The sequence below is a fragment of the Lolium rigidum genome, chromosome 7 (genome assembly GCF_022539505.1).
Source record: "Lolium rigidum isolate FL_2022 chromosome 7, APGP_CSIRO_Lrig_0.1, whole genome shotgun sequence".
Classification (NCBI taxonomy): domain Eukaryota; kingdom Viridiplantae; phylum Streptophyta; class Magnoliopsida; order Poales; family Poaceae; genus Lolium; species Lolium rigidum.
Genome location: NC_061514.1, coordinates 318,149,285 through 318,175,693, shown reverse-complemented (window position 1 = coordinate 318,175,693; position 26,409 = coordinate 318,149,285). Strand labels below are relative to the sequence as shown.

The following is a 26,409-nucleotide window of genomic DNA, read 5'->3' as shown; positions in this document are numbered from 1 at the left end:
GGAAAGATCCGATGAGGCGAGAGGAGGAAGAAGACATGGTGGCGCAGGAGGGCTTTTGGAGTGCTAATGCGAAGGGGATGCGGAAGCAAACCTGTTTGGAGCGGTTAAATAAAAGGGGATATAGTGGAAATTCAATGCCACGGCAGTTTCGAGGAAGTGGTGCCTAAAAAAAAGCTGCCGGGTCACGCGGAGAAGTTGAGAAGGCAAGGCATCATGATGAAGGATATCTGCGACGGTTCCGCCACGACATGACCCGACGAAGAAAAGGCGAGTGATTTTGGAATTATCAATTCCAAAACCAGGGGGCATGTGTTATCACCAGAATTTGACCGAGTCAGAGGTGGGCCGCGATCAAGATGGACTTGAAGAATATACATGGAAGAAATACGTGAATCGGCCTGTTATGTAAAGTTTGGGCTAGTTTGCCCTTGTATACGTAACATAGTAGGATACGTGTCGGTTAGTTAGAGTTTATCTCGTGCACGGTTGGGATTATTCCCACGTTAGAAAGTCTACGGACTATAAATATGTATCTAGGGTTTATGAAATAAACAACAACCAACGTTCACCACAAATCAATCTAGGCGCATCGCCAACTCCTTCGTCTCGAGGGTTTCTTCCGGGTAAGCATCATGTTGCCTAGATCGCATCTTGCGATCTAGGCAGCACAAGCTTATTTGTTGTTCATGCGTTGCTCGTACTGAAGCCTTTTTGATGGCGAGCAACGTAGTTATCTTAGATGTGTTAGGGTTAGCATTGTTCTTCATATCATATGCTATCGTCGTGCAACCCTTATACATCTGGCCGCCCTCTACACCTATCTTAGGTGTAGGGGCGGCACCCCGCTTGATCATTATTTAGTAGAGCCGATCCGTTACGGTTGCTCCTTGTTCTTCAAGGATTAGTTTAATATCTGCAATAGTTAGGCCTTACAAAGGGTTGGAGGATCCAGCGACGCGTAGGGTGTAGTTTGCTAGCCCTAGATAGGATGTTCCGGGGATCAACCTCGTGTTGGTTTTTAGGCCTTGTCTAGGATCGGCTTACGATCACCGTGCGTGACCGCGAGGCCCAATCGTGAGTAGGATGATCCGATTATGCGGTGAAAACCCTAAATCGTCGTAGATCGTTTTAGCTTTATCTTGATCAAGCAGGACCACCATGTATTCGTGCACCTCGTACGAATCATGGGTGGATCGGCTCCTTGAGCCGATTCACGGGACAACCCGAGAGCCGATCGAGGCTCGTATTTAATGTTTACGTGTATGCCATGCAGGAAACTAAGCGAGGCATCTCCATCACCTTCCTGGCCAGGTATAGGTCAGGTGGCACGCCCTTGCACCAGCATCGGACGTGCGTGCCGGAGTCTTTGCGGGCCGTCGCTCGGAGGGACCAGGGCCAGCCGCAGCCCTAAGTTGCTCCCGGCTCTCCTGTGTTGCCCGTCGCTGCTCGCCAGTGGGTTTCTGACCGCAACAGTCACAAGATCTTTAACTATTGCAACAGCAGGTTCAACTTTTATTTGTTCTTCAGGTTCTACAGGTTTCTTTTCACTTTTATGAACCGCACTATTTATAACAGAGTACTCCTTCATTTTAGCAGGGAAAGGAGTTTTTTCAATATAAGCTTCGGGAATAACATGATCGGCAGTTTCAACTACAACGCATTTATTAATAGATGAATCAATTTTATCTTTATACGGTTCATGGTACTTATCAAAATTCTTCTTAGGCAATTCATAATGAGAGGCAAAAGCTTTATAAAGATTTGCGGCAACTTGAGAATCAAGACCATATGTAGCACTCATATTACGAAATTTATCAGTATCCATAAAAGCTTCAATGCATTTATAATCATAAATTATACCTGATTCTCTATCCTTGTCGTTCTCCCAACCTTCAGTATTTTCTTGGATCCGATCAAGAAGGTCCATTTTAAACTCTTCTTTGTTGCGTGTAAATGATCCAGAACAAGAAGTATCCAGCAAGGTCTTGTCTTGAAAAGAAAATCTTGCATAGAAATTATCAATAATAACATTACCAGGAAGCTCACGAATGGGGCATTTGAGCATTAAAGACTTCAATCTCCCCCAAGCTTGGGCAATACTCTCTCCATCATGAGGCCAAAAATTATATATGCGATTCCGATCCTTGTGAATTTCACTTGGAGGATAGAACTTAGAATAAAACTGGGGCACAATATCATTCCATTTAAGAGAATCCCCATTATCCAGTAATTTATACCAATGCGCCGCCTTACCAGACAGCGATATAGAGAATAGTTTCTTCCTCACTTCATCCATAGCAATACCTGCACACTTGAATAAACCGCATAATTCATGCAAGAACAATAAATGATCTCCAGGGTGGATAGTTCCATCCCCTTCATAGCGGTTATCCATAACACGTTCAATAATTTTCATAGGTATTTTATATGGTATTACTTTCTCACCTGGCGCCTCATCCACTAACGTTGCAGTAGTAGTAGATTTCCCAAATAGAAATTGAAGAGAAGATCTCTCCATAATGACTTATAGCAGCGAGTGCGAAATAAAATCAGCACAAACGAGTAAAGGTTTTCCTTACCAATTCCACTTACCAATAGCGCTTCACTCCCCGGCAACGGCGCCGGAAAATAGTCTTGATGACCCACAAGTATAGGGGGTGTATCGTAGTATCTTCGATAAGTAAGAATGTCGATCCCAACGAGGAGCGAGAAGGTGTTGACAAGCGGTTTCGATGAAGGATTCACTGTAAATGCTCACGAGACAAGTATTCATGGGGTTTTGATGTAACGGATGAATAAAGTACAAGTAAGTAAAATGCGAGAGAAATAATTGCAGCGAGTGGCCCAATCCTTTTAGCACAAAGGACAAGCCGGTTTGTTTACTTATAATGACCGGACGTTCTCGAGGACACACGAGATTTTAGTCTAGTGCTTTCGCTACATACGACTGATTAATCTTCATTGTTTTGATAAGTGTTGTGTGGGTGAACCTATGCTAATGTACCGCCCTTCCTAGGACTAATACATACTTGTGATTATACCCCTTGCAAGCATCCGCAACTACAAGAAAGTAATTAAGAATAAATCTAACCACAACCTTAAACTCTGGATCCTGCTATCCCTCCCGCATCGATATACCAACGGGGGTTTAGGTTTCTGTCACTCCGGCAACCCCGCAATCGGCAAACGAGTACAAGATGCATTCCCCTAGGCCCATAAAGGTGAAGTGTCATGTAGTCGACGTTCACATGACACCACTAGAAGAATAACACCACAACTTAAATATCATAACATTGAATATTACTCAACCATAGTTCACTATTAACATTTAGACTTCACCCATGTCCTCAAGAACTAAACGAACTACTCACGAGACATCATATGGAACATGATCAGTAGGTGATATGATGATGAATACCAAACTGAACATAAACCTTGGTTCAATGGTTTCACTCAATAGCATCAACAACAAGTAGAAATCGATACCGGGAGAGTTTCCCCTATCAAACAATCAAGATCAAACCCAAATTGCTACGGCGGCGACGAGGTGCTGCGGTGGAGATGGCGGTGATGATGATGGAGATGGTGATGATGGTGATGGAGATGATGTCCAGCTCGATGACGGTGACGATGGCGTCGATTTCCCCCTCCGGGAGGGAATTTCCCCGGCGGATTTCAGCCCGCCGGAGAGCTCTTTTCTCTCTGGTGTTCTCCGCCCCGCAGAGGCGGCTGTGGCTCTTCGCGAGGTACCCTCTGTAGCTTAGGTTTTTGGGACGAAGGGTTTCGCGAAGAAAAGGAGGCGAAAGGGGCTGTGGGGCCCCCACACCACAAGGTGGCGCGGCCAGGCCATGGGCCGCGCCGGCCTGTGGTCTGGCCCCACCTTGGGCCTTCTCAGCTCCTCCTTCGGCTTCCTTCGTCATCTTGAAAAATAGGATTTTTGGTATAATTTCCTTCCACAGTTGATCTTCCGAAATATTGCGTTCTGACGGTGCTTTTTCCAGCAGAGTCCGCGCTCCGGTGCTTGATCCTCCAATAATGATGAAACATGCAAAATAGATGAAATAACATAAGTATTGTGTCCAAATATGAAATATATCAATGAATAACAGCAAATTATGATATAAAATAGTGATGCAAATTGGACGTATCACATCCGCATTGTCACCATTGACACTGCCATCTTCATCAAGTGGTTGTTGTGGTTGTTGTTGTACCATAGTACGGATATCTTGGACAACTTGCATCAAAGTATTCATGGATGCTTGAAGAGTCGTCATCGATGTCTGAACGGTGTTAATAGCCGTAGTAGCCTCATCGACCTTCAAGTTGACACCCTGAATTTCAGTATCAAATGTCTCCGTAGCACCACGAAGTTCACGTGTGAGGTGATCACGAAGAGCCTCATATTCCATCCAAGTAACCGGCGTGGACGGATCCTTTTTCTGCATCACATTGAACTCAGAAGAAGACATGATTAGTAGGTTAGTGCACTAAACAAAAATCTTTGGTGGTACTCTCACAACTCACTCAAAGCTCGATAAGAAAGGTGAATCTTACCGCTCCAAAGTGAATTAGTATTGCTTACCAACTTAGATTGACGGACTAGTGCACGGATGTAGCGAAGCGAATATCAAGTGTATAAGAACAAATCACACGACAAAGCAGGATATATGTGGGGCTGTAGGTAGGCTACCTATTTGCACCAATAACAAGCTCTAGCGCTGACCGTAGACAACCAATGATACTCACACAAGGCGATATAATGGGGCAATGCAACTATATGTAGAAAAAGTTGCAATGCACTAGAGAGACACTAGCAAAGCTCAACGAGACAGGCACAAGATTGCTCAACTACGGGTGCAGTAAAGTAAACTTAGGCCTTCACTTGATTCAACTAGCACTTCACTTTTCTTTTTGGATTTTTCTTTTTATCTAACACACGCAGCTATGTAGCTCCTTTTGCTTCTTTTCAATTTTCTCTTTTTGTTTTTGTTTTTTTGATATATGACACAACTCCTTGATAACACGGCCAACAGAAATATGCAAAGCACCGATAACCTAACGAGCAGCCTGTCGAGCGGTAAAACTAGTCTCTTCTAGGGAAGTTCCTAGTCACTTTATATCGATAGGCTGTGTCTATGGTTGGGAACAAGCACACTGTACGCTATGTGGACTCGGAGTAACAAAACTGACACCACTAGATATAGTAACACAAGATGATAGAGTAAAACTCAAACCCTAAAATACTAGATAGAAAGAAAAGATACGCAAAAACAACTACGAAAAGCAACTAAAACTCGAAATTAGTGCAATCTAAGGCTATGGCAAACCCTAACCCTAACTTTTATGGCTTTTTCTGGATAGGAAACACTCACAACTCAACTATGGGGTGGATTGTGGATGGCTTACCGAGGAAAACTGGAAATCTGATACCAAGATGATAAGGGGTGGCCCGATCTTCTCAGTAAGCGACGGGTGGTGATGAACACACGATGGTAGCAACGGATGGAATCGATGATGATGAGGAGGATAACTTGTATGACGCCGACGAAGTCTCTCGATTGATTCCCGATGCCAACGCAACGGCTCTCAACCCCGCAAGATATTCGCAACTCCACACACTTGCGCACGTAGCCGCCGACCACGAAGCGGTAGATTGCAATCTTCTAATCCCCAATGGAACAACGAGATCACACAAACTTTCAATAGCATAAAACTCCAGATCGCAACGAATTGGAGAGTTGGGGAACAATAGTTCTGCTTAGCAAACAACTATGAACTAGGGTTTATCTTAAACGTGGTCTGAAGCAGCTAGGGGGCTGTCCAAGGCACTTATATAGGCGTCCGGGACAAGTTCTGGTCGAAAAGATACAAGAATAACCGACCCAGAATAGATCTGGTCGAGACAGACTCGGACTGGTCCGGCCTGGAATCCGGTCAACCGAGTTGTGGACCGGGCGGGCCGGTCTGTGGTCCGGTCAACCGGGCGGCAACCGGAAACTTCGCAACTTTCCGGTTTTTGCCCGGTACGATAAAACTCATCCGGTTGGCGACCGGTCGACCGGGCCAGGGACCGGGCGATCCGGTCTGGTGGCCGGTCTGACCGGGTTCTGGACCGGCCTGGACGTCGTATTCTCCTCTCGCGCATGCCTCCCGCTCCTCCCTCGCGCGACCATGAGATATCTTCATGTCCAGCTCCATGTCCAGCTTCACGGACATCTTGACGTCCGTCTTCATGTCCAGCTGCTCCTCTCCTCGTGCGATGCTCGTCTCCTCTTGATACCTGATGATACATAAATAATAGGACTTAGGCAGTATAAAGTTCTCATCAATCAAAGTATCGTTTAGAACCAAGTTCACCTGTTGTTTAAGTAGCTTCGCACGAGCCCTTGTAATTGGTCCAATCCGAACTTCATTGGACTTGAGCTTCACATCAGGTTCATCTTCATTTATCAATGACGGAGGTAGTGGTGAAGTAGGGATGTCCTCATCATGATACGTCCAATTTGCATCACTATTTTATATCATAATTTGCTGATATTCATTGATATATTTCATATTTGGAGATGATACTTATGTTATTTCATCTATTTTGCATATTTCATGATTATTTGGAGATCGCGCACCGGAGCCAGGATTCTGTTGGAAAAATCACCGTCAGGATGCAATATTTCGGAAGATCAGCAGTTGACGGAAATTATATGAAAAATCCTATTTTTCCAGAAGACGAAGGGAGCCAGAAGGGGGAGCCGAGGGGACCCGAGGTGGGCCCACCTCATAGGCCGGCGCGGCCCAAGGCCCGGCCGCGCCGCCCGTGAGGAGGGGTCCCACAACCCTCTCTCGCCTCCTTTTCTTCGCGTACGTCTTCGTCCCGAAAACCTAAGCCACAGAGGATAGTCGCGAAGAGTCACAGCCGCCTCTGCGGGGCGGAGAACACCAGAGAGAAAAGAGCTCTCCGGCGGGCAGGAATCCGCCGGGGAAATTCCCTCCCGGAGGGGGAAATCGACGCCATCGTCACCGTCATCGAGCTGGACATCATCTCCATCACCATCGTCATCATCTCCATCATTATCACCGCCATCTCCACCGCTGCATCTCGTCACCGCTGTAACAATTTGGGTTTGATCTTGATTGTTTGATAGGGGAAACTCTCCCGGTGTTGATTTCTACTTGTTATTGATGCTATTGAGTGAAACCATTGAACCAAGGTTTATGTTCAGATTGTTATTCATCATCATATCACCTCTGATCATGTTCCATATGATGTCTCGTGAGTAGTTCGTTTAGTTCTTGAGGACATGGGTGAAGTCTAAATGTTAGTAGTGAATCATGGTTGAGTAGTATTCAGTGTTATGATATTTAAGTTGTGGTGTTATTCTTCTAGTGGTGTCGTGTGAACGTCGACTACACGACACTTCACCATTTATGGGCCTAGGGGAATGCATCTTGTACTCGTTTGCCAATTGCGGGGTTGCCGGAGTGACAGAAACCCGAGCCCCCGTTGGTATATCGATGCGGGAGGGATCACGGGATCTCGCAGTTTAAGGCTGTGGTTAGATTTATCTTAATTACTTTCTTGTATTTGCGGATGCTTGCAAGGGGTATAATCACAAGTATGTATTAGTCCTAGGAAGGGCGAGTACATTAGCATAGGTTCACCCACACAACACTTATCAAAACAATGAAGATTAATCAGCTGTATGAAGCGAAAGCACTAGACTAAAATCCCGTGTGTCCTCAAGAACGTTTGGTCATTATAAGTAAACAAACCGGCTTCTCCTTTGTGCTAAAAAGGATTGGGCCACTCGCTGCAATTATTTCTCTCGCACTTTACTTACTCGTACTTTATTCATCTCGTTACATCAAAACCCCCTGAATACTTGTCTGTGAGCATTTACAGTGAATCCTTCATCGAAACTGCTTGTCAACACCTTCTGCTCCTCGTTGGGATCGACATTCTTACTTATCGAAGATACTACGATACACCCCCTATACTTGTGGGTCATCAGTTCTCCACTAATAGGTTTAAACTACATGATGCAAGAGCTTAAACATGATCTACTTGAGAGCTCAAAACAATTGCCAAGTATCAAATTATTCAAGACAATATACCAATTACCACAAGAAGCATTTTCTGTTTCCAACCAAATAACAATAAGTGCTGCGGCTTTCAGCTTTCGCCATAAACATGAAAAATAAAAAGAAGAACACAAGTGTTCAAATGAAAAAGCGGAGCGTGTCTCTCTCCCACACAAGCATGTTAGGATCCGATTTATTAAGAAAACTTAAAATAACAAACGAGAATAAAAGCACACGGACGCTCCAAGTAAAGCACATAAGATGTGACGGAATTAAAATATAGTTTCACTAGAGGTGACTCGATAAGTTTGATGAAGAAGGGGATGCCTTGGGCATCCCCAAGCTTAGACGCTTGAGTCTTCTTGAAATATGCAGGGATGAACCACGGGGCATCCCCAAGCTTAGACTTTTCACTCTTCTTGATCATATTATATCATCCTCCTCTCTTGATCCTTGAAAACTTCCTTCACACCAAACTCAAAAGCAATCTCATTAGAGGGTTAGTGCATAATCAAAAATTCACATGTTCACCAAGGACACAATCATTCCCAACACTTCTGGACATTACCCAAGGCTACTGAAATTTAATGGAGCAAAGAAATCCACTCAAACACAGTAAAAGAGACAATGCGAAATAAAAGGCAGAATCTGTCAAAAACAGAACAGTCCGTAAAGACAAATTTTTTCGAGGCACTTAACATGCTCAGATGGAAAAGCTCCAGTTGAACGAAAGTTGCGTACATATCTGAGGATTACTCATGAATGTTTTCAGAATTTTTAGATTTTTATACAAATAGAAAAGCTGAAATTCGTGACAGCTAAAAATCTGTTTCTGCGCAGAAATCCAAATCTAGTATCAACTTTCTATCAAAGACTTTACTTGGCACAACAATGCAAGAAAATAAAGATACAAAGTTATTGCTACAGTAGTAACAAGCACATTGACTCAAATATAAAACAAAAATTGCAGAAAGGGTCTTCCCAAAACAATAGGACCAGATGCATTGCATTCAATATCCAAAACAACAAAATCAACGGGGACAAGGTTATTGTTAACCGTAATATGAACATTGTCAATTCTCCCCAAAGGTTTCTTTATAGAATTATCAGCAAGATTAACATCCAAATAACAACATTCCAAAGGTGGCAAGTCAAGCATATCATAAAGTAAATACTTGCACCAAGATCACATAAAGCATTACAATCAAAATCATTGACCTTCATCTTAATGATGGGCTCCCAACCATCTTCCAACTTCCTAGGGATAGAAGCTTCAAGTTTTAATTCCTCTTCCCTAGCTTTAATGAGAGCATTTGTAATATGTTTTGTAAAGGCCAAGTTTATAGCACTAGCATTAAGACTTCTAGCAAGTTTTTGCAAGAACTTAATAACTTCAGAAATATGACAATTATCAAAATCAAAACCATTATGATCTAGAGCAATGGGACCATTGTCCCCAACACTTTGAAAAATTTCAGCACTTTTATCACAAACGGTTTCAGTAGTTTCGGGCAATTTTGCACGCTTTGTAGTAGAAGTAGAAACATTGCCAACACCAATTATTTTACCATTGATAGTAGGAGGTTTAGCAACATGTGAAGCATCAACATTACTAGTGGTGGTAATAGTCCAAACTCTAGCTATATTATTCTCTTTAGCAAGTTTTTCTTCTCTTTCCCACCTAGCATGCAATTCAGCCATCATTCTAATATTGTCATTAATTCGAACTAGGATAGCATTTGTTGTAGAAAATGACTTAGTATCTTTAACTTCATTAGGCATAACTTTCAATTTCAAAAGATCAACATCAAGAGCAAGACTATCAACCTTAGAAGCAAGAACATCAATTTTACCAAACTTTTCCTCAACAGATTTGTTAAAAGCAGTTTGTGTATTAATAAATTCTTTAAGCATGACTTCAAGATCGGAGGGTACACTCCTACTATTGTTGTAAGAATTACCATAACCACTACCACTATTAGAAGGATATGGCCTATAGTTGTTGTTACCAAAATTATTCCTATAAGCATTGTTGTTGAAATTATTATTTTTAATGAAGTTCACATCAACATGCTCTTCTTGAGCAACCAATGAAGCTAAAGGAACATTATTAGGATCAACATGAGATTTACCATTAACAAGCATAGACATAATAACAGCAATCTTATCACTCAAGGAAGAGGTTTCTTCAACAGAATTTACCTTCTTACCTTGAGGAGTCCTTTCAAGTGTGCCATTCGGAGTAGTTGGTCATCATATCATCAAGAAGCTTTGTTGCGAGCACCCAAAGTAATGGACATAAAAGTACCTCCAGTAACTTGAATCCAATAGGTTCCTTGAAGAAAAATTTAATCCTGCATAAAAGGTTTGGATGATCATCCAAGTAGTTAGTCCATGGGTAGGGCAATTCTTTACCAAAGACTTCATTCTCTCCCATGCTTGGGCAACATGTTCATTATCCAATTTCTTAAAATTCATAATGCTACTTCTCAAAGATATAATTTTAGCAGGAGGATAATATTTTCCAATGAAAGCATCTTTACATTTAGTCCATGAACTAATACTATTTTTAGGCAAAGATAACAACCAATATTTAGCTCTTCCTCTCAAGGAGAAAGGAAACAATTTCAGTTTTATAATATCCCCATCTATATCCTTATACTTTTGCATTTCACAAAGTTCAACAAAATTATTAAGATGGGCAGCAGCCATCATCGAGTACTAACACCGGAAAATTGCTCTCTCATAACAAGATTTAGTAAAGCAGGTTTAATTTCATAAAATTCAGCTGTAGAAGCAGGTGGAGCAATAGGAGTGCATATGAAATTATTATTATTTGTGCTAGTGAAGTCACACAACTTAGTGTTCTCAGGAGTACTCATTTTAGTAATAATAAAAATAAATAAAGCAAAACCGAATTAAATAAAGTAAAACAAGTAACTAATTTTGTGTGTGTTTTCGATATAAAGAAAGCAAACAAGACAGAAAATAAAATAAAACAAGACAATAAACAAAGTAAAGAGATTGTGTGTGAGAGACTCCCCTTGCAGCGTGCCTTGATCTCCTCGGCAACGGCGCCAGAAAATTAGCTGCTTGTGACGGTAAAGCACACGTCCGTTGGGAACCCCAAGAGGAAGGTATGATGAGTACATCAGCGAGTTTTCCCTCAGTAAGAAACCAAGGTTATCGAACCAGCAGGAGATGAAGATCACGTGAAGGTTGTTGGTGAAGGAGTGTAGTGCGACGCAACACCAGGGATTCCGGTTCCAACGTGGAACCTGCACAACACAATCAAACTACTTTGCCCCAACTTAACAGTGAGGTTGTCAATCTCACCGGCTTGCTGAAAACAAAGAATTAAACGTATGGTGTGGAAAATGATGTTTGCTTGCAGAAAACAAAAGAGAACAATGATTGCAGTAGGTTGTATTTCAGATGTAAAATAATGGACCGGGGTCCACAGTTCACTAGTGGTGTCTCTCCAATAAGATAAATAACATGTTGGGTAAACAAATTACAGTTGGGCAATTGACAAATAGAGAGGGCATAACAATGCACATACATATCATGATGAATACTATGAGATTTACTTAGGGCATTACGACAAAGAACATAGACCGCCATCCAGCATGCATCTATGCCTAAAAAGTCCACCTTCGGGTTAGCATCCGCACCCCTTCCAGTATTAAGTTGCAAGCAACAGACAATTGCATTAAGTACCGTGCGTAATGTAAACAATACAAATATCCTTAGACAAAGCATTGATGTTTTATCCCTAGTGGCAACAAGACATCCACAACCTTAGGGGTTGCCGTCACTCCCTGCATTCAATGGAGACATGAACCCACTATCTAGCATAAATACTCCCTCTTGGAGTCACAAGTATCAACTTGGCAGAGCCTCTACTAGCAACGGAGAGCATGCAAGATCATAAACAACACATATATGATAGATCAATAATCAACTTGACATAGTATTCCATATTCATCGGATCCCAACAAACACAACATGTAGCATTACAAATAGATGATCTGTATCATGATAGGCAGCTCACAAGATCTAAACATGATGGCACAATAGGAGAAGACAACCATCTAGCTATCGCTATGGACCCGTAGTCCAAGGATGAACTACTCACGCATCGGTCCGGAGGCGGGCATGGTGATGTAGAGCCCTCCGGTGATGATTCCCCTCTCCGGCAGGGTGCCGGAGGAGATCTTATGAACCCCCTGAGTTAGGGTTGACGGCGGCGGCGTCTCTGGAACTGTTCTGGTATTTTGGCTCTCGGTACTAGGATTTTTCGGGGACGAAGGAATAAATAGGCGAAGGGGCAGCGTCGGGGGAGCCAGGGGCTCCCTCCCCACATCACGGTGCGGCTGTGGGCCCCCCGCGCCGCCATATGGGGAGGGCCCCCTGCTGGCCTTCCTCGACTCCTCTTCGGTCTTCTGGAACACTCCGTGGAAAATAGGGCCGTGAGATTTTGTTTCGTCCAATTCCGAGAATATTTGTAAAATAACTTTTCTGAAATAAAAAACAGCAGAAAACAGGAACAAACACTGTGGCATCTTGTTAATAGGTTAGTCACAGAAAATGCATAAAAACATTATAAAGTGTGAATAAAACATGTAGGTATTGTCATAAAACTAGCATGGAACATAAGAAATTATAGATACGTTGGAGACGTATCAGCGGGTAGGTAGGTACCTCGGCGAAGTAGTCCTCCATCAGCTGCTCGTGGCCGAGGAGGCGATTCCGTTGAATGTGGTTCCGGCCAATCACCGACCCGTGCCTCCGATTCAGCAGCTTCGCACGGTCCTCCAGCTCATTGACGGAGAGAAGGAGGATGGTGGCCTCCACCTCGTCGTCCTGGAGCAGCTCGTCGAGGTCGGAATCGTCCGAGCTCGACGAATCAGACGGATCGACATCGACGAACTCGTCGCCTGAGCTCGTCCTCGATTCGGCCGGCGCGGCGGCGGCGACACCCGGAGCTAGGCGAGGAACCGCGGGCGAGACGCGGGGCGACCTACGCTAGCTCTTGGATGCCGGGCTCGGGCGAATTGGGCGGTGCAGTGGCAGCGAATTCGGTTCGCTCGAGCGGCCCCTATAAATACATGCAGATTTGGATTTTCGGTCTCGGCCTGAGAAAAAAATTCGGTTTCGCCTTGTTTACGGTAACTGGTTGGCGCCCTTTTTCGGCCCCAACTTATAAACTGGCGGTTAATTTTTGGTTTCGACCATTTTACGGGTTATGCTAGAGATGCTTTTATATTTGGTGTTCCTCAAAGAAAGTACTACGACTATAGATCTGAGGGAGTACTTCAAGTTTACACATAAAGCAAACGCTTGATGAATAAACGGGCCTTTTTCTTCTTCTTTCGGACCTGGAGGAAAATGCTTTGTCAAAGACGCAAAACCCGTACATCATGTATGGACGCATCTGCAGCAAGTGACCGCGATTGTGGTCTCCGTTTCCTGCATTGACAATGATAAGAGTAAATCGCACGGGCGGTCTCAATTCTTTTCCGGTACCTTCACTTTAGTCCCGATTCTTTAAAATTGCACATCTAAGTCCTATATCTTTTGTAAGTGCTTCACACGAGGTCCTAAATCGGTTTGACCCGTGTTGACCAGTGCCACATCGACAGTAGGGCCTGACCAAACATGTATATTTGTGAAAAGGCCCTCTAATTTACATTCCTTCCAAACCACAATCCTTTTTTGGGAGCAAGGCACCGACCACTGCCCACTCGGGCCGCTCCGGCCTCGGCTCGCCGCCCGAGTGAGTCCCGCGCGCCCACCTCCCTTCTACGAGCCGACCGCATCTCGTCGCCGCACACGCCCCGGCCGACTCCGACGCACACACACGCGCTCGGCCGCATCCGCGCCGGTCGGTTCCGACTCCGCCCACTGCCACATGCACCCCCGCGCCCGCCTCGGCCAGCTCCGACGCCTGGCAAGGCCCCGCCTCCCGCGCCCGCCCAGGCCGTCTCGAGCTCCGCCTCACGTGCCACCCGGCTCCGCCCCGACTCCTCCGCTGCTCCGGCCGAGCGCAAAAACACACGGCTGGCTGATACCCTTCCTGGACCCTACTGTCGATGTGGCACCTGTCAACACGGGTCAGACCGATTTAGAATCTCGCGTGAAGCACTTATAATTTTTTTTTTTGGATTTAGATGTGCAATTTTAAAGAATCGGGACCAAAGTGAAGGCACCGAAAAAGAATTAGGACCGCTCATGCGATTTACTCCAATGACAAAGTGACATTGCATTTTGGTTATCGACGGAAAACAGCCAACTATAGTTGCTCGCCTGTGCTCCATGGGAACCAGGACAGGAGACGGTTCGGTGGGGTTTAGGAATTCACTGAGCACACGAAATGCCGTTACATCATCATGTTCCCAGTGTGTATGTAAGCACCCAACCAATTCTTGCTTGCTAGCTAACCTATGTCTCAATTAGTGCGAGCCTGGAAAGCGACGTTTCCGTCGATAGCAAGATGTAGCAAGATGTTTATGGTGATTTCATCAATCTCAAAACTCGTCAGACATCAGTTTTTTAAAGTTGCTTATAAGGTAGGATGTGCGCGTTCATATGAATGAGTGTATGTGACTATTTGTGAGTGCCTACATTATAGCAGAAAAAAGAAATATTTGCACATTGCGTATCTTTTTCGCAGCGTCCCCATTATTGGCTTTGTGAACACCTCAGGCAATTATGTTGTAATAAAAGGAAGGAAAAAAAAAACTCTTTTCCGAGCACGAGAGAAGCCGATATATCGTTCTGCACCCGAACGGTGATCGCACCGGGCGCACTCAGACGGGGACGGTCACGCCGCACCACACCCTCACCGGCCACGGGCACCATGGATTACGCCGCTCACGCCGCGGCGGCGCCGCCGGCGGCCGATCCCCACCCTCCCTACGCTCACCCCTACGGCTACCCATACACCTACCCGCCGTACCACCAGCCAGACCCCGCCGCCGCGAACCCCCCCGCCGCCTCGTCCTCCTACTACTACTCCAACCCTACCGCCCCGGCCGACGCGCAGGCGCAGCCGCAGGCGCAGTACAACCCGTACGCCGGCACGTACCACTACTACGACCCCTCGGCGGTGGCCTATGGGGGAGGCGGCCTGGCGCAGTACTACTTCAGCACCGGCGAGGCCTCTCAGGCTCCGCCTGTTTCGGCGCCGCAGCCAGCTCCGGCGCCGACTGGTGGACAGCCGGGGAAGCATTTCGGGTTCGATCCCCAGCGCTACGCGCAGGTCAGTGCGCTTACTGCTTCCGATTTGGTGCAAATGTCGTCCGGGGTGTGGTGGATTTCAAGGGATTCATTAGATATAAGAAATAGGGCATGGTCAGCAATCGGGCCTCATCGGTGATTTGCTCTCTAAGTGATCGTTCTTCACCTAATTATATGGGTGTAAATTGTAGCCATAGCCCTACTGCCCCAGAGAATTTGATTGCTGCATTCTGTCATGTTATGTGCCAATGGCATCACCACTCGATTTAGGTATATCGATGGTGTTCTGTTTTCTTGCATTATGGGTTCTAGGATCAGGCATTGCGGCACTGTAAAATCATAGTATACTAGCTAATTATTATGTAGTCAATTATTATTTGCTAATAGTACCTAATTGATGCATGTAGTCACTGGCAGATGCAGCGCCGCACCCCTGTTGCCCGCGCTTGCCTGCTGTGCGCCTCAAGCGCTGTGAGGTTTGCAGATAGGAAAAGTCGGTTGGTCGTGGGTAAAATCGTGCAGTTTATTTTAGAATCAGTAAATTCTTTTCGCTGTGGACTAGTGGGCCTTGTTACCTCGAGACCGTGGGCGGTTGGCCGTGTATTGCACAGGCAGGGCCCTGATGTGCTCACAGGAAAAAAGGCAACAAGCCAATGTCTCCAGAGTAGATCCTGAGTTCCCGACTCCCTTGACCCGATTCCCCAACCCCAGCCTAGCGACTGACTTGGCCGACGGCAAAGTCAGTAGTAAATTTTTGTGTGTATCTGATAAAAGTTAAACTGACATAATACAACAAGATACTATAATGTTATTACTCTCTATAGGCATATTGTATCACACACGTCAATTCTAAAATTGACATACTAAAACATGTCAAATGCTTCAAGTCGATAATCCAATTAATGAAATACAGAGGGAAATATCTCCAGCTAGCATTGGCACCAAAATAAGGATCAAGATATGGTGTATTTTGATAATCTATCTCTTGTTTTCCTCAAAGAATAATTTGTCTGACCTTGATTCTTTGAATAGATTCGTAGCCATTCATCATTAAGCTTGTAGGCGTAGCGACTTTTGTCGGTAGGAAGGTGGCTTTGGGTGGATCGATGTATTCTTTTTGTCCGGTTTTGTTGAATAATATAATAGTAGGCAGTCGGATGGTGGGGAGAGGTGAGTGGCGAAGAAGTGCGGCTCTATGGGAGGATTGCGCGTGGCCGAGACAGTGATTAGGGGTTTTCTTCGGGCTGTCAGGTGGTAATTAGCGGCAGTTTTTAGAGACTGTTTTGCAGGATTAGTGTTGGTTTGGACCTTGATATAACATCAAGGTGAGTTGGGCCATCAGATCAACATGGATGTGAATATTTGAATGTGTTGTGAACATGTAATGTATTTTGTTCGTGTTTCCGCATTAAAACTAGAGCATATTTCACAAAACCATAACTATTGTGGTGAAGGGTTTACAAATGCACAATTAAAGGAAATTTTATCAGAAAACCACAAATATTTGGGCAACTTGTTTCAGAGAACCCAAATCTCACAATTTAGTAAGTTTGATATTGTTTTTGATAACCAGGGTGCCATGTTGCAGAGGAAGCAATTCTCTCTGGTTTTCTATGGACCAAATAGGAACTGGGCCCTTATAGTTGTCTGAGACACAAATTAGTTGCCCTGTGGCGCCCCCTGGGTTCGACAAATTCCTGTATCTGCCACTGCACGTAGTGTGATCAAGTAGAAAATATCTAATTTAGCCAAAAAAATGTAGAAAATATCTAAGAATCTAAACTCAGCGTACACAGTTCACCTACACGCATTTCAGTAGAATAAGCATAAATATTGCATAATTACCAATCTGCCAACTGTTGCACCATCTGACAAACATATTTTCTAAACTTGATCTATGATAGTCGTAACCTAAAACCAGTTTGATATGAAAATCTTCTTGCCTCCTAATAAATCTTTGAAAAAGGAAACTAAGTACACATATGGCAGGCAATTAATCAGGTACGCATGATGTCATGGATGTTCTAAAGCAGGACACGGCCGTCTACCTCGATTCCGCCTGCAGATGCTATCTGGTGAGGACACGAATGGACGGTAGCGCCTAAACTGGAGAGGTTAGCTGCGGCCAGAAGAGGAGCATGGAGAGAAGGCGAAACTGGCTTTATGAACTCGGCCCTCACCATATCCAAGCCAAGCATATAAGCTGGGACGCTTCGTCAAGCCGTGAGACCGCTGCAGGCCCTAGGCAGCCTCCGCATCTTCCAGACGCGGCCGTCTACCTCGATTCCGCCTGCAGATGCTATCTGGTGAGGACACGAATGGCCGGTAGCGCCTAAACTGGAGAGGTTAGCTGCGGCCAGAAGAGGAGCATGGAGAGAAGGCGAAACTGGCTTTATCGCCATATCCAAGCCAAGCGTATAATCTGGGACGCTTCGTCAAGCCGTGAGACCGCTGCAGGCCCTAGGCAGCCTCCGCATCTTCCAACATGCCGTCACTCAGCTTCTTCCCCACAATAGCACCTCGTAGAATCTCATTGCCGCCAAATATCCAGTGGTGTCTCATCGTCCTGATTGGGCAAGGGATGTATAGCCACCGCCGGCCACGGTGACCACGGCCTCGCGACAGCAGAGATGAGGCAATGTGGTCATGCCAGCGCAAAGAGGATGAAGAGCGACATGCTATGTCCTAGAAAAGAGGAAGGGAAGGCAGATATAGAGGAGGTTGCCTTACAGGGGAAGTGAAGGAGCGACCCGGGTGTGTCGTGTGGAAGCTATGTTCAGTAGAGGGGTAGAATCGGTATAAAAATGACGTATCATCACCATCAAGTCCCCTTTAATAGTAAAGATTTCGGACCAACTGTAGAATTAAATGGGTTGGAGATTATTTGCTTGCATCTTAATCTAGCAGACTGTTTCACAGACAAGCAAAAGGGATATCCTCAGTTAGATGTGTCAAATCTTGACCATGAGAAGTTTTTTAATCAAATCCTTTCGTGCCTACAATGTGATAATGCTAGACTTGGTACTGTCAGATACTAGAGTGATCAGTGTACTAGCGACCTATTCAAAATGTAAGTTATGGTTGGTGATTGCAACCGGAAGATAGCATGCCATCTTTTATGTGTAAACTTACCAAAGAAAATGACAAGCAAGAGTTGCAATGAAACCTAACTTGATGCACTAGGAACTTCTCATGAAAAAACAGTTAATATTGGTAAATGCAACTGAAAGATAACCTCAGCAGTTGTGAGCTTTAGTCATTTTTACAGCATAGTTTGTATATTTAACTAATTATGATGTGCGGCAGAACAATGAGTATAATTAGAAATTAGGTGACTGGCTAATTTCCTGAAGACCTGGGGTAGTTGTACAACATTTGTGTCCTGACCATTTTTACATAGCTTAGGGCAACATCCTAACTTGTATTCCTTGCTATTTCTGTGCAAAGATCACATATGAGTTCATCACTTTGACATATCTTACGGAAAGAAAATCGTATTGAGGATTCATCTGTGTGCCTATTCATAAAGAAGTGCAATGACTCTTTTCTCCCATGGTTTAAAGTTTTCTAATAATCAAGGGATTACAAAATAGGTCATGCCAATTTAAGTAGTGATGAAACATTATAATACTTTTGAAGAGCTAGACCACCAGAATAGGGAATTGCTGGAAAGGCTGTTAGTTTATGGATAGATCAAGCTGGAGATGGGGATGCAAACAAATGGCCAGAAGGACTATTTGGGGTACAAAGAGAGTTGTCTAACTATGAGCTGGGGTACATTGGATGATGATTTGCGCATGTAATTTTCTAAGGACCTGGATCAATTCCATCCATTGATTTAATGATTCACAAAAACAAGCATCCTAAAGGCCCAAACTCACTTGTAATGCTAGCGTATATATCTTGTTTCGAAATGATCATCTGCATCTTAAGAATTGGCTTCTATTTTAAAAAAAGTGGTTACCTGCTTCTTCGACAAGCATCCTAAAGGCCCAAACTCACTTGTAATGCTAGCATATATATCTTGTTTCGAAATGATCATCTGCATCTTAAGAATTGGCTTCTAGTTTTAAAAAAGTGGTCACCTGCTTCTTCGACTCCATTTGAAATCAAGTGGGCATCTGCATGTTGAGTTATATTTTCCTATTCACTTCAACAAAGTTCATTACTCGCTTTTGCCAAAAACATTTTTGGCCTGCATCAGGTTTATCGATATTGAATTTTTTCTTCAGTTCCGTTCTTAGTATGCTCAACTAACCCGATAGCATTCATTTAATTTCGTGTTGGTTTTCCTGTAGACGTAATTCCACATTAATCTTTTTGATACTTTATGATCTATTTTTCGAAGCTGAAATTCCCCATCCTGGAGGATGTGAAAGTCTGGTGTCTTAGGGAAGATAATAACATATGTTCTCCATTTTGGCACAATTTGATTATTAAAGATTCTATAAGCATGCTCTGAAACCTGTATTTGGGTTAAGTAAAGAGCCCTCCAATTTGAATATCCTTGTTGGGAACCTTTGTTCTTGTTATTGTTCTTCGAGAATTTTGATGACTTTAAATAGATTGTGTGCATTGCAGTACCCCAAAGGACTCTGTAGGAGGACTATTAGAACTCACCCTATTTAAGAGTATAATGCACATCTAGCCACAACAGCAACACTATTAGCTTATTAGCCACATACACTCATGTACTACCCTTGGCAATGACTGCTGAATATATTCCCCACCCTTCACACCATCAGTTGGACTTTTGGATTAACTGGTCGGTGCATCAATTATAATGACCACAAGGGTTGTTATTTCTTCATTGGCGTCAAGCAATCTGGTCGAAGTTTTAACATTGATTCCACATGTATTCCATCTACAATCAAGTTGCCATTGGTACGTGCAGCTCCAGAAGTAGAAATTAGAGTGCGAGTTCAACACAATACTTCGCCAGGGCTCACATTGTGGGCAGTTTTGGTCATCCCATGGTCACCAAGCTGGATATCACCCGTGTAGTCTATATCCGCAGTCAGCTGTCAGTGCTCGTGTCTCAGTTTTCGCTATTGCCACCTGCTAGATAGCTAACTGTAGCGGGCAGGCAGTTCGATCGGTTGGAACCACGCGAGCTAACCCAAGCGCTGCAATTTGGTCGTTCACGCGCGTGAAGGAGATAGGACGAGAGCTAATTCCCTCCGTCTCGGTTTAACAGGCGCGCACGTAATTTAAGAAAATGCTTTGACCATTATTTTGGTCAATAAAATATCAAATATATGTCACAAAAATTATATCATTGGAAAGCTTTTTTGCATACGAATCCAGTGATATAGATTTTGTAGACATAAAATTTATATTTTGTTGACCAAATCAATGGTCAAAGTTTGTCTTAAACTGCGTGAACTGAGGGAGTAGCATATTTCATTCTCTAAACACTAAAGACAAAGGAGCTGATGTCAGCAGAATTAAATACGAAAATCTGAAATTCAAAATGTTCTGGGGTCAAACCGTTTATCCGATTTAGAAAATGTTTTCACTGTTAGGCTAGTTGCGACGAGATCTTTAAAACTAAATCCCATATTGATATGTTTTGATAACTTTTCTTTCGGACCTAAAAGTTAACCACCTCTAACGCGTGAGTTACCCAGCTAAGTTATCCACCATATAAACTGGCAGTATATAGGCGTTTTCGCATATATATATGCAGAAAAAGATAAAATTGTAGACATAATCAACATTAAATGCAATTCAAAATTTTGAATAGTTTTGTAGCACAAAACCGATTATCCGATTTAGTATCTGTTTACACCCCTGGTAAATATCAACGGTGACACCTTATCAACGATTTTTTTTCCGGCTTGAAATATAACCGTGTTACCACTTTAGGATGGTTCTTTTATCATAGACAAGTGAGTGTTATACATTAAAACAGTTGGGTAACCCCATAAGTATTCGGACGATAACTATATCAATTTCATGGTGATAAACTCACCAAAAACAGATGGGTAACTCAACATGTAATGTGTGGATAACTAGTATTAGATAGAGGGCAGGGACTTGCACTAGTTACCTCATGTTTGAATACACTAGTTACCCACTATTTAACATGTAATGTGTGGATAACTAAATCAATTTTCCTCATGTTTGAATACACTAGTTACCCACTATTTAACATTATAGTTACCCACCTGTTAGTTCCGAACTTACACATTCTACTGTGTATTGTTTTCCCACTAGCTAGTTAACATATTACTGTTGAAGTTGCCCATGCTTAAGAGTACTAGTTACCCACCAGTTAGCACTGAAGTTATCCATACTTGTTGAGTTAAGTTACCCACAACTATGTACTCCTGATCAGCCCAGCCTAGCAGCTCACCATCAGCCCTCCCCTTCCTCGCATGGCCACCTCCTAGAGGTCAACTGCCCTTCCCACATCTCCCGTTGTCCCGCATACGAACAAGCACAACGACACAACTCCACTCCGCCACACCCCCATTGCTCAATTTGCTGACTAAGCCCCCATCGTCGGTTGTTTCTCCAGAATTCCATTGCCGTGCCTGCCGTATTCCTCAATGATGTTCCATGGTGCAGCGCAACGCCGCCGGGGCCGCCTCTCACTCGACGATGTACAGTAGTGCAACGGGGATAACGCGCCAATCACCTCCCTCTAGTCCTCGGTGACATGCACTCCGAGCCTAACACTTCTAATCATATAATCAACCATTGCCAGGAAGTTCTTAGGCAACATAAAACAACCTCTAAGCATGCATTAAAGAAAACACGTTGTGGCCAACAAAAGCCTAGTTAACATGCGCCTCCTTGTTGCTGCTTTCTCATTGGAGCAATCCTGGCATGAGCTCCTCCTTTGCAATTTTCTTGGTCCTCGGTGCTACAGGCCAACAAAATATTTTTGCTCCTCCTTTGCAATTTTCTCATTGTTGCTGCTTGTTGAGGATTTTTGGTGTGCCTCCGAACACTCATTTTGAGCTAATCAAAATTCAGAACCGACACCAATGCACCAACGAGAATCAGCGGCAGAAAATGTACAGAAAGCCACATTCGTCCAAGCAGACAAGTACCTGTCGCCGCGGGGGTGGACAGACATCTTGTATGGCAGCTGCTCACCAGTCTACAGCCTCGCAATCAGCTTGGGAGCTGGGCCGTGGGAGACGAGGGCCAAGGGGTTTCCTGGGAGCGGCTGAGTCGGGCGAGGCGAACCTTGTGGCGGGAGGGCAGCCAGAGGTTGAGCGTGGCGGGGCAGCCGGCGAGGAGGATGCGCAGCAGGACCATGCTGACCGAGTCGCCCAGGTCCAGCGGGATTAACTGTGACCACCCGTATGACATGTAATCCGCGGCGGCGGGGCGCCCCCTCGCAGGCGGGAGGTGGGGTCGTCCGCCTGGGCGAGACACGGTGTGGGCATCCCGGCACACCGGCTACCGGGAGCAGCTGCGGCGCTGGCAGCGTCATCAACACGGGGTCTCCACCCCCGCAGCAGTCAACCGAAGGTAGGGTAGCACGGGGAGGAGTGGTGAGAGCGGGAAAGGGTGGAAGGGGCTTGATCGGTTTCCATCCGAGGATGAGCCATGGCCGTAGACGGCGGAGGAGGGAGGAAGCCGCGGTGGAGGGGCTGGGGTCGCGGCACCGCACAGGATTCATCAGAGGTGAAGGACGCTGGTTCCTTCGTTCTCGTTGGGTGGATAAGACTTGACTCGGATGAAGATCTAATGGCTAGAAGGCGCCTGCCGGGTTTGACTATTCTCAGGGCGCCATGAGAATAGATTTACCGTTTTTAAATAGTAATATTGGATAGAACGTGTTCACTGTATATACGTGGAAAATGGATCCGGTGCATTTACCGTCCATTCATCAGACTGGATGGCTATAAATCAAAGTCGGTCCCTTTCCCTAAAATATATACTCCCCTATATTTAATGTGAATTTTTGAATAGCCATGCTTAATACAGTAACATGGACTTCACATGTGCACGAACTAATTTTACAAAAGAAGGTTCTATTCACCCTAACTGTATGGCATATCTTATGTTCAGTTCACGTTAATTGTACCTGCTGATTAATTTTCATACTATATTTCTCATCCCTTGCTAGTAACTCATATCAACTTTGTTTCCGTAGGTAGCAGCTGCGAAAGCTCCAAATGGAGTGGCACCAGAAGCTGCAGCCACAGTCATGCACCATGCTCAGTGGAATGCCCATTTCGGCCATCCTCTGCCAAGGACCGCTCCGAGGAAGTTCGTCAAGAAAATTCCGAAGGTTGTGCAACCATTAACCTGTGAAGTCTGCAAGATTGAGTGTGATACCCAAGAAGTTCTCCTGATCCATAAAACAGGTAAGAAGCACAAGAAGAATTTGCAGAAGTTACAAGATTCGATCACACCTAAACCAGCAAAGCCTCTGAACGGTGCTGTTGGAGCAAGTACAGCAGCTGCCCCTGCTGTTGCTGATGGCATAATGCCAGCTGTACAGCCAAAGAAGAATAAGAGCTCCCAAGCAACTCCAGAAGACCTGGAGGTGAAGAAGAGAAAAGTCCTTGAGGCCGGAGCAGCTCAAGGTGAAGTGAAGATTTGCACTGCGTGCAATGTCGTCGTCAACAGCCAGAAGGTTTACGAGTTTCACATAGCTGGGCATAAGCATAAGGCCAATGTGCAAAAGCAGCAGCATGCTCAGCTTCCCCATGTAGCCTGAGATGAAGAGCGTCTCGATTCTCCTATTTTCCCCAGACTTCCAAAGCGTCAACAGTATTCACATATTCATGCCTTCTACTGTGTTGGTAGGTTAGCTTAAACTTCACCAGTCACTCTGTTGTCGTTCCAGTTTTCCCATTGTAGTGTAGCAGAATTGACAGTAAATTATTTTGTCTTCTGCCTGCTGCGGGTAAGCAGTGGATAGTGATGGTAAAAGTTGTGATGTATTTGTGTCTTAGAGGGGGGTTCCTTAACAAGTTTGAGATTGCCAAGACTGATGGATACGATGGTGCTCTTGCTATGTGAGTTCCCCTTCTATATTGTGACAATCTGAATACAGAATCGTGCATTGTGAAATTTCATGAAAGTTACAATTGAATGGTGAATACAGAATCGTGCATTGTGAAATTTCATGAAAGTTACAATTGAATGGTGGCCGAAAGATTTTTGTGTTTGCAGTTTAGGTGCTCAGCCGTTGTTGGAAGAATTGATGATCCGAGCACAGGTTGTTCCATCAGTTCTGTTGTGATGAAATTGGTTAGTTGCTGTTCTTGATCATAACTTGTTCAAATCACTACAGGCTTGCTGTATATAGTTTGTATTCAATACTTTGTAGTTTACTCATATTTTTTTGTGTTTTACTTTTCCAAAAGATAACATTACTTTATAAAAAGGTCCTACCCATATGTTAATCTCTACTATATTAAATGGCTAGAGGTGGTGAGATGGTTGGTACGTCAACACTCTCCCCCGCAAAAAAAAAAACTATCGATGGCAAAACCCGCCGCTCCAATATATCCCACTCCTCACGCAGCAAAGGAAAAGAGCGCTCATCTGAAAAAAAAGGAAAAGAGCGCTCCAAGGACCCCGCGCTGAAAGGAAAACTACCCTAACCATGTCGATTGATTCTTTGCCGGCTGTCGCCGTCGATGCGCCGCCCGGCTTCCGTCGCTCGCCCTGCTGCCTCCGGAGTCACACGCACCGCGCCGCTCATGCCTTCTTCCCCGTTTCCCCTTGTTTCCTGGCCCATCGCCATCCGCGCCGCCTCCCCATCTGCCATGGTCGGCTGGAAACCGTTGGTCAGCTCGACTATGGCAACTGCCGATGCCGATTGTGGAGCTTGCCGATCGTGGAGCTCGTGCTGGTTACCTCCTCCACCAATACAAAGGGTATGAGCCCTCTTATTCTCTTACTATTGCCGCACCTGCCTCAAATCCCCCAATCTTTCGCCTCCCTCCAGTCGGCGCCAGGAGCTCGCTGCGCCCGTGCTTTACGGCGGCGGTAGCATGTACGTATTCCTGCATAGCACGCATGACTGCGACGCCAACGCCAGTGCCCGTTGAACCATAAAAGTTGCTGCTATTTACCATAGTCTTCATCTAATTCTTGTGATTTCCGCCCTTTACAGGACTTGGAGACACCGGGCCTGGAGAAATTCACCGCCGTGCACCAAGACCACCTTCGTCTCCATCGACTTGTCGAATCTCATCCAGAAGGTTCACCCTTCTGCCTTTGGGTGTGGTTAATGAGAATGGAACTGCGCGTTTTTTGCGCTTTGTAGGATCGATTTGCTTGTGCCTGTGTTGTGTGTACTGTATCTGGCATGATTATGCTGAAACGTATGCCTTGATATCTTGGTACTTCCCTGTAACATTTATGTAGAGATTCCATGAACTTGTTGTTCCTTCTTCTTCTGCATCCAGGTGATCACTCTCTGAATTACTCAATTCACATCTACTTTGCTTTTGATTCACTAAAACTTGTGCTTCATGCATTGAAGCAGCAATACAATCTTTGTTTTCTCGCTTGGTTCTTCCTAATAATGGAACCTACAAGGATTTCACGAATCAAATATAAGGATCTAAAGGACAAGTTAAATGCCACCTATGTAGAGCTTCTGGATTCGCTGCAGTTTAGCTTAGAGCAAATGTTGTAGACCAACACTCAAGTTTCATTTATATCGGTAGCTCCATGCTTATAGTAGGTAAAAGACCATTCGACACACTAGACTTGCCTTCACTATTTTCAAAGTTTTTTTTGGAATGACCAACTTCAAGAACCTTTGGTATCTGAAGCAACATGGGGGAATGCACTCTAAGTTGAAATGCCAATATTATGTTGTAACTCATGATTTTTCTATGTAATATATGCAGATTTCAATCTCAAGTCAATCCATCATTTTACATCGAGTTCCTGTAGGACACGTTGGAGTAGGAGGTGCTCTTTTCAAAACCAACACTACAGGTAGTTATTTGTTCAAATGTTTTTGGCTTTTATTTTCTGTTTGAGTGCCTTTTCACTACTTTTTCTCTCTTGATAGGTTGTCATCTGAAGTTGTCGCTTATTATTATTACCCAGTTTGAGCCACTACAGGTTACACTCCATAATACCCATTTTTTATGT

The 26,409-nt window shown here is 44.5% G+C and overlaps 1 protein-coding gene across 1 annotated transcript; it reads left to right on the top strand.

Annotated features, from left to right (window-relative positions):
• The first annotated feature begins 14,932 nt into the window (after positions 1-14,932).
• LOC124675894 (zinc finger protein 346-like) lies at positions 14,933-24,363 on the top strand. Its single transcript, XM_047211968.1, has 2 exons — positions 14,933-15,343; positions 23,438-24,363. The coding sequence occupies exons 1-2, from the start codon at positions 14,942-14,944 to the stop codon at positions 24,005-24,007; spliced, it is 972 nt and encodes a 323-aa protein (XP_047067924.1). The 5' UTR covers positions 14,933-14,941; the 3' UTR covers positions 24,008-24,363.
• Positions 24,364-26,409: the final 2,046 nt, after the last annotated feature.